At 43.3% G+C, this 12709-nt stretch overlaps 1 protein-coding gene across 4 annotated transcripts in view; it reads left to right on the top strand.

Moving 5' to 3' along the window:
* The first annotated feature begins 1963 nt into the window (after positions 1-1963).
* Positions 1964-12709, top strand: part of IL13RA2 (interleukin 13 receptor subunit alpha 2) — a 774005-nt gene continuing 763259 nt past the window's right edge. For 2 of the 4 annotated variants that reach the window (XM_078688528.1, XM_078688529.1), the window contains exons 1-2: positions 1964-2055; positions 2807-2962. In XM_078688528.1, coding sequence (XP_078544654.1) covers positions 2961-2962 — 2 coding nt within the window. In that variant the 5' untranslated portion in view covers positions 1964-2055; positions 2807-2960. The remainder of the gene's footprint in view (positions 2056-2806; positions 2963-12709) is intronic. The other 2 variants (XM_078688531.1, XM_078688530.1) reach the window with 2 other exon arrangements.

Here is a 12709-nt window from a genome sequence, read left to right as displayed (position 1 = left end):
TCGGATACCTCGCTCAGAAACTGACAATCTCTGGAGGAGCTAGAAACACCAGAGGCACAAACAATCTTCTGTTGAAACCTCGAAGATTCCGGAAGGAAAAAACATATAAGCGCTCCTTCTCGGGAATGGCGCCTAGGATCTGGAACTCTCTCCCGCCCGAAACCAGGCTTATCTCTTCCACCACACTCTTTAAAAATGAAGTAAAAGCTATCCTCATGGCTAAATACACCTGAAATATTATCTTGACCACTGTTAGTACTCTGCACCGATCTATACTACATGTTTGAACCTTTTGATTATTTGTATGAACTGTCTTATTACTCACATGTTTGGCTTTGTAGCCACCTATTTGTACCATTCTGTACTCATGTCATGTTGGGCTTAGTTGCCACCTATTTGTATTAATTGACCTATTGATTTATCTGTTAACCATGCTCCCTCATGTACTTCTCTTTGTAAAGCGCTCTGATATCTGCAAGGATCTTGTCCGCGCTATATAAAACTTTCAAAATAAATAAATAAAGAGAAGGCCCTGGCCTGGACCACATCTCGCTCTCTGGCAGATCCCCGAGCGTCCGCCTCCCACCCTTCCGCTCCAAGACCACCGAGATCATCTGCCGCGTTCCACAGGGATCATCCCTCAGCCCGACACTGTTCAATATCTTCATGGCACCACTCGCCCACGTCGCCCGACAGCACAGCCTCAACATCATCTCCGACGACACACAGCTGATCATGTCCCTCACCGAAGACCCCCGCACCGCCAAAACCAACCTCCACAGAGGAATGAAGGCCATCGCCGAATGGATGAAGGAGAGCAGACTGAAGCTGAATTCATACAAGACAGAGGTCCTCATCCTCGGCTCCACCCTCTCAGCCTGGGACGAGTCCTGGTGGCCAACATCGCTAGGAACACCCCCAGAACCCACCGACCACGCAAGCAATCTGGGGGTCATCCTCGACTCTGCCCTCTCCATGACCAAGCAGGTCAACGCCATCTCCGCTTCCTGCTTCAACACCCTCCGAATGCTCCGCAGGATTTTCAATTGAATCCCCTCCGACACGAGGAAAACCGTCACCCAGGCCCTCGTCACCAGCAGACTGGACTACGGGAACGCCCTCTACGCAGGAACAACAACCAAGCTCCTGAGACGGCTCCAACGCATCCCGAACGCCTCGGCACGACTGGTCATTGACGTCCCCCGATGCAACCACATCACACCCCACCTGAGAAACCTGCATTGGCTCCCCGTCAACAAGAGGCTCACCTTCAAACTCCTCATCCATGCACTCAAAGCCCTACACAACGCCGGACCAGCATACCTTAACGGTCGACTCAGCTTCTACACCCCCACCCGCAGCCTCCGCTCAGTCAACCTCGCCCTCGCTACAGTACCACGCATCCGGAAAACTACCGCCGGAGGCAGATCCTTCTCCTACCTCGCCGCCAAGACCTGGAACACTCTCCCTACCGGCCTACGTCAGACCCAGGACCTGCTGTCATTCAGACGACTTCTCAAGACCTGGCTCTTTGAGTAGCAGCAGCCCCCCCCACCCCCGTCCCCCTAGCGCCTTGAGACCCTCACGGGAATGTAGTGCGCTCTACAAATGATTGATTGATTGAGTGTGCTACCACACCATGAGATAGTAATATATTTGTGACAGTGTGCTCCTAAATGCAACATCAGAGACACACTACACCCTTACCACTCTCCTGCTGAATGGACGTTGCTCATTTGTGACAGTAGTTCCTTGAGTGATGCTTGGATTTTTCAGAATCCCTGTGAGTTCAGGGATGTAACCTCGATGGCAGACCCCTACCCTCATGAATTGTTTCATCATTACATCTGTGAACCACATGCGCATCCCTGTACGTGACCGGGAACGAGGCCTATTCCTGAACTAAGTGTCATGAAAAACAGTTCCCAAGAAACCGGGATCCGCGGTGTTCCTCGAAGCCACGCCTTAAGCGTCTCCGTAACAAAATATATTCAGAAGTAGCTACACTGCTCACTCATTCGTTCCGGAGAAGAATCGGAGCCGTGGCTGGGTTTGGTAAGTGAAATATCCGTAGAAAGAATTTTAAAGAAGCATCAAAGGTTCTTTAGATAAAAGGTGGCTTAACCGGGAGGTTTTATACGGAACTCTTTAAAAACACATGCTTGCTGTTTTCAACGTTCAGAAGGGGCTGCTGCAGAACGGCTGCCCGCATGTTTTCTGGAATGAATTATATTTTGTTGGTCGTGCGTTTGCTTGCAAGGAATGCATTTCCTGGTTTGATTTGTACAACTGTTGAGTTTGGCCGCCCTTCCTCCGGAAGAGTTTCCCATTGCAATAAATCGATGAATAACAACAGATACGGATTTTGGCGATTAGGCATAAAAATGTGTAGAGAATCATGGGTGTGGTATAATTGGAGGGCAGATGTTGAAAAGATGTGCTACAGAGATAAACTGAATGCAACATTGGAAACTAGAGAAGGCTGCGACGAGGGACAGCATCTTTTTCATTTCAAAACATTGTTATTGGTTTAAGGGTATAACAGTACAAGAGAAGCAATCAGATGTGGAGAATTAGTTTCATGCGAGTTCGACCTATCAGCGGTCTTGGCTAAATTGTATTTGCGATGTCCACATCTTTATGCCTATATGAAAACCTGCACTTGCAATTTTTGTTTCATTTTCTCCGTGAGAAATATACTTTTATTTAACCCACAAAGAAAGGCTTTTTCCACACCATCATACATTTTGGGGTTGTTGTTTCCCCACTTGCTTCCTGGTTTTAGATTACCTCCTTTCCTTTACAGAGGTAAATCTCTGAGAGTTCCAGTGTGGGAACTGGACAAAGCAAAAGTTTGAAAATAACCATAAACGGGTGTTGTTCAACGACTTTTGATGCAATCCCACCCCGGCCCACGGGAGACGATTTAATCCCACGCAAAATTACACCGAACTGGCGTAATGTGAGTAAATGTAAACCAATTTACAAATGTATATTCATCCCTTGACAATTTTCACTCATGCGTCATGCCATTTACTGACAACGATTAACTGAGTTTTGCAAATGTTTGTGTGAAACCTGACTCATTATATGTGTATTGTGTTTCATCAAGTTGGCATTGATTTAATTAATCATCTTATCTGATCTGTGCATGAATAGTTTTAGCAGAGCAGTGCAGAATTACCCCCCAATGCTGATGAAAAAAAAAGTTCAGATATTTTTCACCCTCAGATGCCAAAGGATTTTTTATTGCCAGGCTCGTTCTTATCTTGCAGACTAAGTAGGCTCTATCAGGAGACAGTACCTCCTGTATACAGTCAGCATTTATTGGAGAAAAGCTAATAATTCCTGAGATCATTGGCCCTTTGGAAAGGCCTTGACGATGTAGCTTTCTCACGCTCAGTACCTCTTACTCATACCGACTCTGGGTTGCTCTAGATTTGCCCGAGCACCAAAATGTCATCCCATTCCTTTAAATCACCTGGCATGTAAAAGAACGGAACAGAAAATAGCAGAACAGAACGTAACGTTGTAGACATTAGCACTCATGGTAGAGAGAAGAGAATAAAAACAAAAACGTCTATAGAAATTAACAAGCAAAGGTAGAAGCATTATATGAAGATAGTAGACACGGAGGGCAAGTTGCTGCAGCAGTCAGTATCATTGCTCTTAACTTTGTTCAGTTTGTACATCCCAGAAACAATTGTTAACACGACAGTCAGATTGCTCCTTTGATCGGCAGTACTTAATTTGTAAAACAAATAAGTGCCGGGGCCCTCATCAGGAGGCCACTGCTGCTTGTACCACCCATTCCTTTACATAGTTACTAATAGGGTTTTTTAGCCGCAGTTCATCCATCTGTCTGTGGTTTGCCATTCACCTTTTTCACCAACCAACTCAAGCCTACATCAAGAGGCACTGCACCAGCCCACATCTGCCGTTGGCTGACTTTACTATGAGCTACAACATTCTCCCCTTTCATAGTTAGCACATCCACACACAAAGTAGTTCCTTTCAGTGCCAGGGAATACTATGGTAATGTGTACTTTTTGAAAGCAAAAAACATTTTTGTATCTAGTCAATGTTTTTTATTGGATCGACAAACACCTGGCAGCTTTCAGAACCAATTTTTTTTAAATCAAAAACAGTGACAAAACAAGAATTGACAAAAGGCTGGTGGACAATGCTAGATCTATTAGCTTTGCCAATGATTGTTGGTAATAAGCATGAACAACATTAGGGAATGAGGAGCAAATTATTTGTTGCCTGATATTGCTCTGTGTGGAAGATGGGATTGGGTCATGGCAAAACGCTGGGTACTTTTTTTCTACTGAGTGAGGAGATAGCTTAGTGTGGCAAAGGAGGAGGTAGATTTCTTTCAGTTGGTGTTGGAGGAGTATATTGAAAGGTAAGGTGGCATGACACCTACACATATGATGCAAAAGTGTCATCATTTCATATTCTGTAGAATGGAGAGTCTATACGGGAGGTCAGACATTATAAATTAGAGTGTGGTAGAGGGTGGTAAAGGTATAGTAAGATACCAACATTTTTTCCTTAAGTAGGCGGTGGAGCTGTATATCTTTAGACTTATCTGGACGTTTGAAAAGGTACCAATGAGGTAATTTAGACTTTGGCAGGATGCTGCAGCGTCAGTGGACTCTCAGTGCCTTCGAGTTCTACAGGAGTCCATATGCTCTTAAGTTGACGAAGTAGGTTTTGGCCCCATTAAGGATGCCTTTTTATTTCAATGAAACAAACTCCTAAAGCAGGACGATAAAAGGAAAAAGCAATTACGCTGAGGTACAAGGATTCTTCTACATTTGTGAGGGGTGCGTTGCATTGCAAACCTGGTCAGGGAAATGAGTGACTGTCATCCTACCCTACATAGGGTGGGGTGCCTATCACTATGACCAGTTGGCCCAGTGTTAGATGGGTTGTCAGGTCAAGGCTTTCCAAAGATGGAGCCAGGTGAGATTCTGTTGTAGGAAACATTGCAGTTTCTGCACCTATAATTGCAGCAGAGGAACCATGAGTTCGTTGGGGTGAGAATGCAGTCTCCCTTTCTGCCGAATTCTAAATCAACCATCACATATTCTAGCTTGTATTTAGGCTTCTGGGCCATTGCAATTGCTGATAGGGAAGGAAAATAAAGTGGCAAAGACTATAAACATAAATATATCAATTGCTTCAAAATCAGAACTCCTTGTTTTCCATGATGGAGGTCTTAACATGCCAGAGACAACTTTTATCTAAGCAATATCTAGAACCACCACAGATGTAACATACATCCATGCACCCTCCATGCCAGCTCCTACAAATGTAGACTTAGGACAGAAATATTGGGGGTTAATTTATAGATCTTGCTATGGACAGCTTTATATGTCTGGAACACCTTATGCTTTGAATTCTTTAAAAAGTGCAATAAGTGGGAGTTCAGAGACAGTGGACTTTTAATCAACTCCCTTCATCCATTATCTTTCATACCTTTTTCATGATTTGCTTGAATGGTCTGTCCATCAAGGTCATAGAATTTTGAGGATGATTATTGTTAGATCTGGGGGTCTCTAGTTGGCAGAGGTAGGTACCAATGTCCCAAGAGGGACCCTTGCTTCTAGTCAGGATAAGGGGGATACACTCTTTAGATAACACCTGCTCATCCCCTTGGTAGCTTGGCACGAGCAGACAGGCTTACCAAAGGCAATGTGCAAAGTATTTGTACCAACACTCACAGTAACACAGTGAAAACACCACAAAGATTGACTCCACACTAGTTTAGAAAAATACATAATTTTTATCAAAACTACAAAAGACCAAAACGCCAAAAATCCAACATACACAGTTCAAGAATATGATTTAAAAAAAGTCCTAGGGTTTGAGTCAAAATAATCCACAGTTGCGTCATTTTTAGCCCAAAGTACCTGTAAATGCAACAAAAGTTCCTAGCGGCAACTGCAGCATCAAAAAACAAGCAATGTGTCACTCTTGAGACCCTGGGGAGGCGATGCGACAACCCCGCTGCATGCAGCGGGCATGTTGCGACGAATTCGGTCTGTATGGAGAGCGATGCGCTACCTTGTATGGATTCCGGGGTGCAGGTTCTCGGGTAGGAAGCGTCTCGCACAGGCATGATGCAACGATCTTCGGGGCAGGGACGATCTTCGGTGCAGCTGCGATGTGCAGCATTGATCCTCTTCTGCCGCGGCCCTTCGATGCGCTGGACTCTGCAAGGATCTTCGCAGCGACGGGATGCGGTCCGCAAGCAAGTCGCGCAATGGTTCTCACAGCGACGACAGGCTCTGCGATGATATTCGCAGCGACAGGAATCTTCCTGCACCGGGGCAATGCGCTCCACAAGCAAACGATGCATCAGTTCTTGCAGCGGCAACATACGCTGCGATGATCTTCGCGGCAACTGGAATCTTCTTGCACTGTTCACGATGCCCTTGGCAAGCGAGCGGTGCGCGCAAATTGCAGATTTTCTTCTTTTCTTCTTGTCCAGTTCCCCAAACAGCAGGAAACAACTTCCAGAGGCGCCACACATGGATCAAGCACTCTAGGCAGGTCAGAATTCACACAGCAGACTTCAGGGGGGAAGCTGGGAGTGAAGACCTTTTGTTCCTGGGACTTCTTAACAGGAGTCCAGCTCTCCTCAGGCCCTTGGAGATATCTTGGGACACGGCAACAGCAAAGTCCTTCCCCTCTCCTTGGCAGAATAGCAACTGCAGGTCAGCCTACAAACACACAGCAGGGCAGTCCTTCCTATTCAGTCTTCCAGCTTTTCTCCTTGGCAGAGGTTCCTTCTTGATTCCAGGATGATCTAAACTCTTGGGGTCTGGGTCCCCTCTTTATACCAATATTCTCTTTGTTCTTTGAAGGCAGAGAGGCCTTTGCCTAGTCCAAACCAGTTCTGGTCAGTCCTGGAGCACTCTGTTTACATGACTCCTTCTGTCCTTTGAGAGAGAGGGGTAAGGTTGTCAGCCGCCCAGCAGGAGGTGGAGCCAGCATTGTGGAAGGCAGGCACAGCCCTATTCAGGCCCAAGTGCTATCCCTCCCACCACTCAGGATGCAGATGAAGCTATTCAGCCTAGTGCTGACTCACCCAGCCTCCTGGAGCCACCCCATCCCCTGTCACTCACAAACTAGACAGTCAATATACAAACAGGCAAAGGCACACAGAAAGGTTAGACAAGAAAACAGCTACTTTCTAAAAGTGCTGTTTTCAAACACAGGATTTAAAAACCATCCTTCCTAAAAGATGGGTAATTAAATACTGAGTTCAGGGATGCCAGACTTCAATTTCCTATCTTGCTCCAATGGGAAGATATGCAGGTAAACATTATACACAGCATCCCCCATTATAGCTGATGGGCAAGATAGCCTTTCAATAGTGAAAAACTAAATTGGCAGCATTTCACTATCAGAGCATGTCACCCACACTAGTACATGCTCTACCTTTCACATACACTGCACCCTACCCAGGGGGGTACCTTGGGCCTTTCAAATGGGTGTCCAATGTGCACAGAAAGGGAAGGGTTAGGCCTGGCCAGTGGGCACGTGGCCTGGGTCAGCATGGCAGTTAGCAACTGCACACAGGCACTGTGGTGGCAGGCCTGAGACACCATTTTTGGGCTACTCATGTGGGTGGCACAATCAGTGCTGCAGGCCCACTAGTAGCATTTGAATCACCAGTCCTGGCACACTCAGTGCACTTTACTAGGGACCTACTGGTAAAACTAATATGCCAATCATGGACAACCAATCATAATAACAATTTATACAGAGAGCATATGCACTTTATCACTGAACAGCAGTGGTAAAGTGCCCAGAGTCCTATTGTCAACAACCACATGTCAGGAAAAACAAGGGAGGTAGAAGCAAGACGTTTGGGGATAACCCTGCAAAATGGGCCATTTCCAACAATTATATTGTCCTATTTGTATTACTATTAGGCTTTGGTGTTTCTATATGAAAGAGTACTTTTTTGAGACTCCAGATATCAACATCTAGTTTGAGGTCTTTGATATATTTACTTTGCTGACATGACATTTTAATTGCTGATGTATGGCTTTTTGTTTAAGAAATGAGTGGAGTTTGGATGCCTTACTCTACGGTAAAGACGAAGTGCTGTACACTAATCGCCCTTTCTTATTCATTTATTTCTATTTGCCGTCATGATGACATTTAGGATTAACAGCTTTTGAGATCCACAGAGTAAATACATTGGAGCGCATTGGCTTTTTTTATAGATGCATTGAAAATACTGTCCTTTGTCATAAGTATCTACTGTGCAATAATTTGCTCTGTGTGCCTTTTAAGATGCCATTTACAATCCAAGCATCGTCTTCTATGTTTTCTTTGATGTATTTACTTTGCTGACATAATGACATTTTATTTCATATTTACGGTTTGCAATTTGGATGCCTTAACTCCTTCAAAAAGGCGTATTACTTTCACTAATTGCCTTTCCTAATTTGTATATTTTACTTTGCTGTCATGAACATACTCAAGCATGCATAGAAAATACTGGCCTTCGTGGAAAGTATTTGCTATGCAATATTTTACCATGTATACCTTTTAAGATGTCACTTACAGTGCAAACTTCATCTTCTTACTCCAATTTCATGACATTCTTCTGAGTGGTCATAGCATAACTTTGCTAATGCTAATGCAGTCTGTTCAGCAAGGGAACCCTTCTTGAAGCTTCCATATTGGTGTAACACATGACAGCTAGCAAACAAAAAGTCACCCAAACTTTATCAAACTCTTTCCCCTAATGAAAAGACTATGCATGTCTAACATGTCTTCTACAATGTCTACCACTTCTAAACCATCTGGAAATCTATCACAACCAAGTTCAGTGGGAACCTTTAGACAGCTACTTATGCCAACAAGTAGAATTATAAATTATGGTACAGCAACCCCCCCATGATAATTTTTGACCAACTTTATGCAAGAAATTCTGATCACATTCCTATCCTGCTCAAAGGCTTTCTTGCAAAGCCAATTTATTAACAATTCCCAAATTAATTTAATAATCCATTGCTTTTCATTATGGCCAACAGTTGTTCCTAGTAAAAGATCCACATGACTTTGTGAATTCAGTTGCTATGGGCTGCTTCCAGGATAGTAAGTTGCTTGCATATGTCACTTCTCGTGTTGTCTCTTAATAACCATTTCTCTTGTTTCTCTTCAATGACCAAGGACTCATTTCCAATGTGCTACATCTTAGTGTGTGTCATATGCTTCCAACAACTTTTACTTTTGCTGCCTTCCGTATGCATTTGTTTTGGGTTGTTTCACTAACTTTCTTGTCTATTTATTGCATTTAATGCTGTAGACTTTATGCTGCGAACAGTCATATTATAAATCATTGCCTGGTGACAAAGGTGTACACTTTTGATCTTTCTGAAACCACTGCCTTGTTTAGCTTCCTCCATATGCTCCTGGCACAGTGTTAAGAGCAGCACAAGAGTATTTAGTTTAGGTTTGATTATGGGAAATTTCAGAATGGACACTTCTATAGTTCAGCAGGCTTTTTTGTGCATTAGACACGTTTAAATTTGCATTCAGTGAGTTCTTTAGCAACTGCATATGATTCTACCCTGTTGAAAGATTTAAATGAATTATTTCCTCTGAAAAGGACTACAATTGGACTGTTGGGGAAGATAAGGCAGGATTTGTTAAGAACTGGTTGCAGAATAATTTTTCTGTCCAGTGTGGTAATTAGTGAATTAACCTGTGTACTAATAGTTTGGTTTGCAAATTGCACATTTTTATTGGGTCGCAATTCGGCCTACCTCATGAATATCAATAAGGTAGGTCCAAATTGCGATCCACTAGGAATCGCAGCCATTACATGGATGGATGGTGGCCTGCTGGGATCAGCAGACCACTTTCTCTGTAATTTCTGTTTAATAAATAATTTTTTTTAATGTATCCCGTTTTCCTTTAGGGAAAATGGGATGTATTAAAAAAAATGAATATTGTACATGAAAAATGTTTAATAATGGGGTGATCCATGGGACCACTGGCCACTCTTAAGACATTTTCTGTCAGCACTCACAGAGGGTGACTGGGTCCCTTGGGGGCCCTTCACCATTTGCAAATGGCTTACCATCTCTTCGAGGAGGTGGTAAAAGATTAATGATTTACAACCATAAATCGGCCGCAAAACAATACACATCAATCCGATTTTGTATTTAGAAAGGACAGCCTAAACATGCTCCTTCCAAATACTAAATTGGTATTTGATCGCAAACCTAAATTGCGATTCTGTAACATGTTACCGAATGACAAATTAGTGTTGTACACAAGAAAAGGCCATTTTGTAGTCACAAATGGCCCGGATCTGTGACTTGGACTCATTGCAGTCACAAAACAGCTTTCTACATTTGGCCCATAGTTACTTATCAACAGTCCAATAATAGCCTTTCAGAGTTCTTTGTTTCATGGTCTTATTGTATCCTGATATGGCTTCCTAAATAATTCTATATTCTTCAGCATTCCTGTGGCACCACAACCAATGACACACTCTATCCAAGTACTCCTATTCAGAATAAGCATGGCTATCTGGTCAACTTGATCTTCTTGTGTATTACGTATGGCACATCTGGAATCTCCTTGGGAACTGAATCTTCAATGGAATACACATGGGTGTAAAGTTTAAGTGTTGTCAGCATAAAATCCAGTTTAGGTGACACTTGGGACTATGCTTTCATTCCTGTGGTGATATTACTTTATAAAGTAGGTAGTGGCCAAACCTGCCTCTGGGTGTGCTGACTAGGTGATGAGAATGAGCTATAATTATTTTAATGGGTGCCATCAATGTTGAGCATGTCGGAGTCAGTTAGAATAAGGACTGGAGAGGGATAATTGGAGGGTCTGGGCTAGCACTAGACTAGCACAGGGAAGACTCTGACTTGGAATTGAGAACTGTAATTAAGGAACCTACTCTTTAGCACTTTCTTTGATACTCTGAGAAGGGCATGAGGCATCATGTTTTTTTCTGTTGCAGAATGGCTTGGTGAATGACTTTGCTCTAAAGATATTGACCTACCTCAAGATATCCTGAACAAAGCTTCTCACACGATGACTAATGTTTTTTACTGATGTTGCTTCATAAGAATTAGGGAGATAGAAATATCTTTTAACCCTCCAAAAAGAGAACAAGGTGTTCTTTCAGGGTTATGTTGCCACAGATAGCAAATCTTTAATGATTCATTGCCTGCATTGTGCCATTCCAGTGGAGATTATTGGCATACTGGTGGTCCTTTATGCCTCTCCCCATAAGACTTGGGAAATTACTGTGTTTCACAACCTTGATTTCATCACCGTGCCAGAGATATGTGGCATGGGTGATATGTTGTATTATTTTACCATTGGGCGTCATTATCCTTTTCATCCTAATAGATACTTTGTGAATTACCTAAATAAAAACAGTAAAGTATTACAATAGGATAATGTTTACAAAGCCTAATTACCTTAACATGTTTGGTCTAAAAATACAATTCCTCAAGGAACTGAATAGTTGTTGTCATCGGAAATTCAGACTCTTTCAAGTAGGTGCTCTGAATTAGAGCTTTAACACGAAAGAAAATTAGGGGAATCCCACTTTCTTTAATTTACTAAAAGCATTAGTGGATCCACCTAATTCAAGGTCATTGTAAAACATCCAAGGATTGTCTACAAAGGTAGTGCTTTATAATCCATATATTTTCAGCAGTAGCAGTTCAATGCAAAAGCATATGATTGCCTATAGTGACTGTCCAGAGACATTACATGAAATAAAATTCAAAGTGCCCCCGGGGTAGCTTTCCTCTGCTGCTTCACTCAGGCTCTTAACCACTCTTCCTTCTGACTGCAATTTACTCCCTTTAACCTGCTTTCATCCCCATAAATATATTTCTCCTTGCAGGCTCCCTTAACTGTATTTTTCTCTTGTTCCATTTTTTTTTCCTCTTAAGTGCTCTTCCTTTAGCAGGCTTCGTTAACCATTTGTCTCTCCTTCTAACTCGCTTTTTTCTCCCTCATCCTTGCTTTGTTTTTTCCATAAAAATCACTCTGTCCCCCTGTTTTTCTCAAGCTCCCTCTCCCTCCCACTTCCCGCCTTCCTCTGACCATGCCAAGTGCTCTGCCCCCCTCCCAGGATACCTACTTAATGAAGGCTGCAGCGCTACCCCCATTGAGAAGGTCCCCGGACCATCTCTCCCGTGTAGGCTCCTAATCACTCTTCCTCCAAACTACATTTTTCTCCCTTTAACCCGCTTTCTTCCCTGTAACTATATTTCTCCATTCAGGCTCTCTTAATTGTATTTTCTCTTTTTTTTTTTTTCCAAGTCTTTTTTTATTTTCAAACGCCAAGTCATAATGTTACAAAGCGTTAAGCCTACAACCCATACCGGGCCGGCCGCGTTGATGAAGAGCACAGTGGCGTCTGCAAGAGACCACTCAGGCACTCCTAGCTTAACACAGCGTTTCACCTACAACCCCTTGGGGCCGGCCGCGTTCTTTGTTCTAGTATTCAGGCTCTTAGTCTGATTCAAGTAATAGCCCGACCCCTAGGGCCGAATACGAACTGGAAACCATTGAAACAGTAACACACAGACCGTTCAGGTCCCAACTCACATCAGCAGAGGAGCAAAGATAGTAGATCAAGAGAGACAGAAGGAATAAGTAAAGCGTGAGAAAGGGGAAAGAAAGAGGGGGG

The sequence above is a fragment of the Lissotriton helveticus genome, chromosome 4_1 (genome assembly GCF_964261635.1).
Source record: "Lissotriton helveticus chromosome 4_1, aLisHel1.1, whole genome shotgun sequence".
Classification (NCBI taxonomy): Eukaryota; Metazoa; Chordata; class Amphibia; order Caudata; family Salamandridae; genus Lissotriton; species Lissotriton helveticus.
Note: the sequence above shows the minus strand (reverse complement) of the source record. Positions and strands in the feature narration are given on the sequence as shown.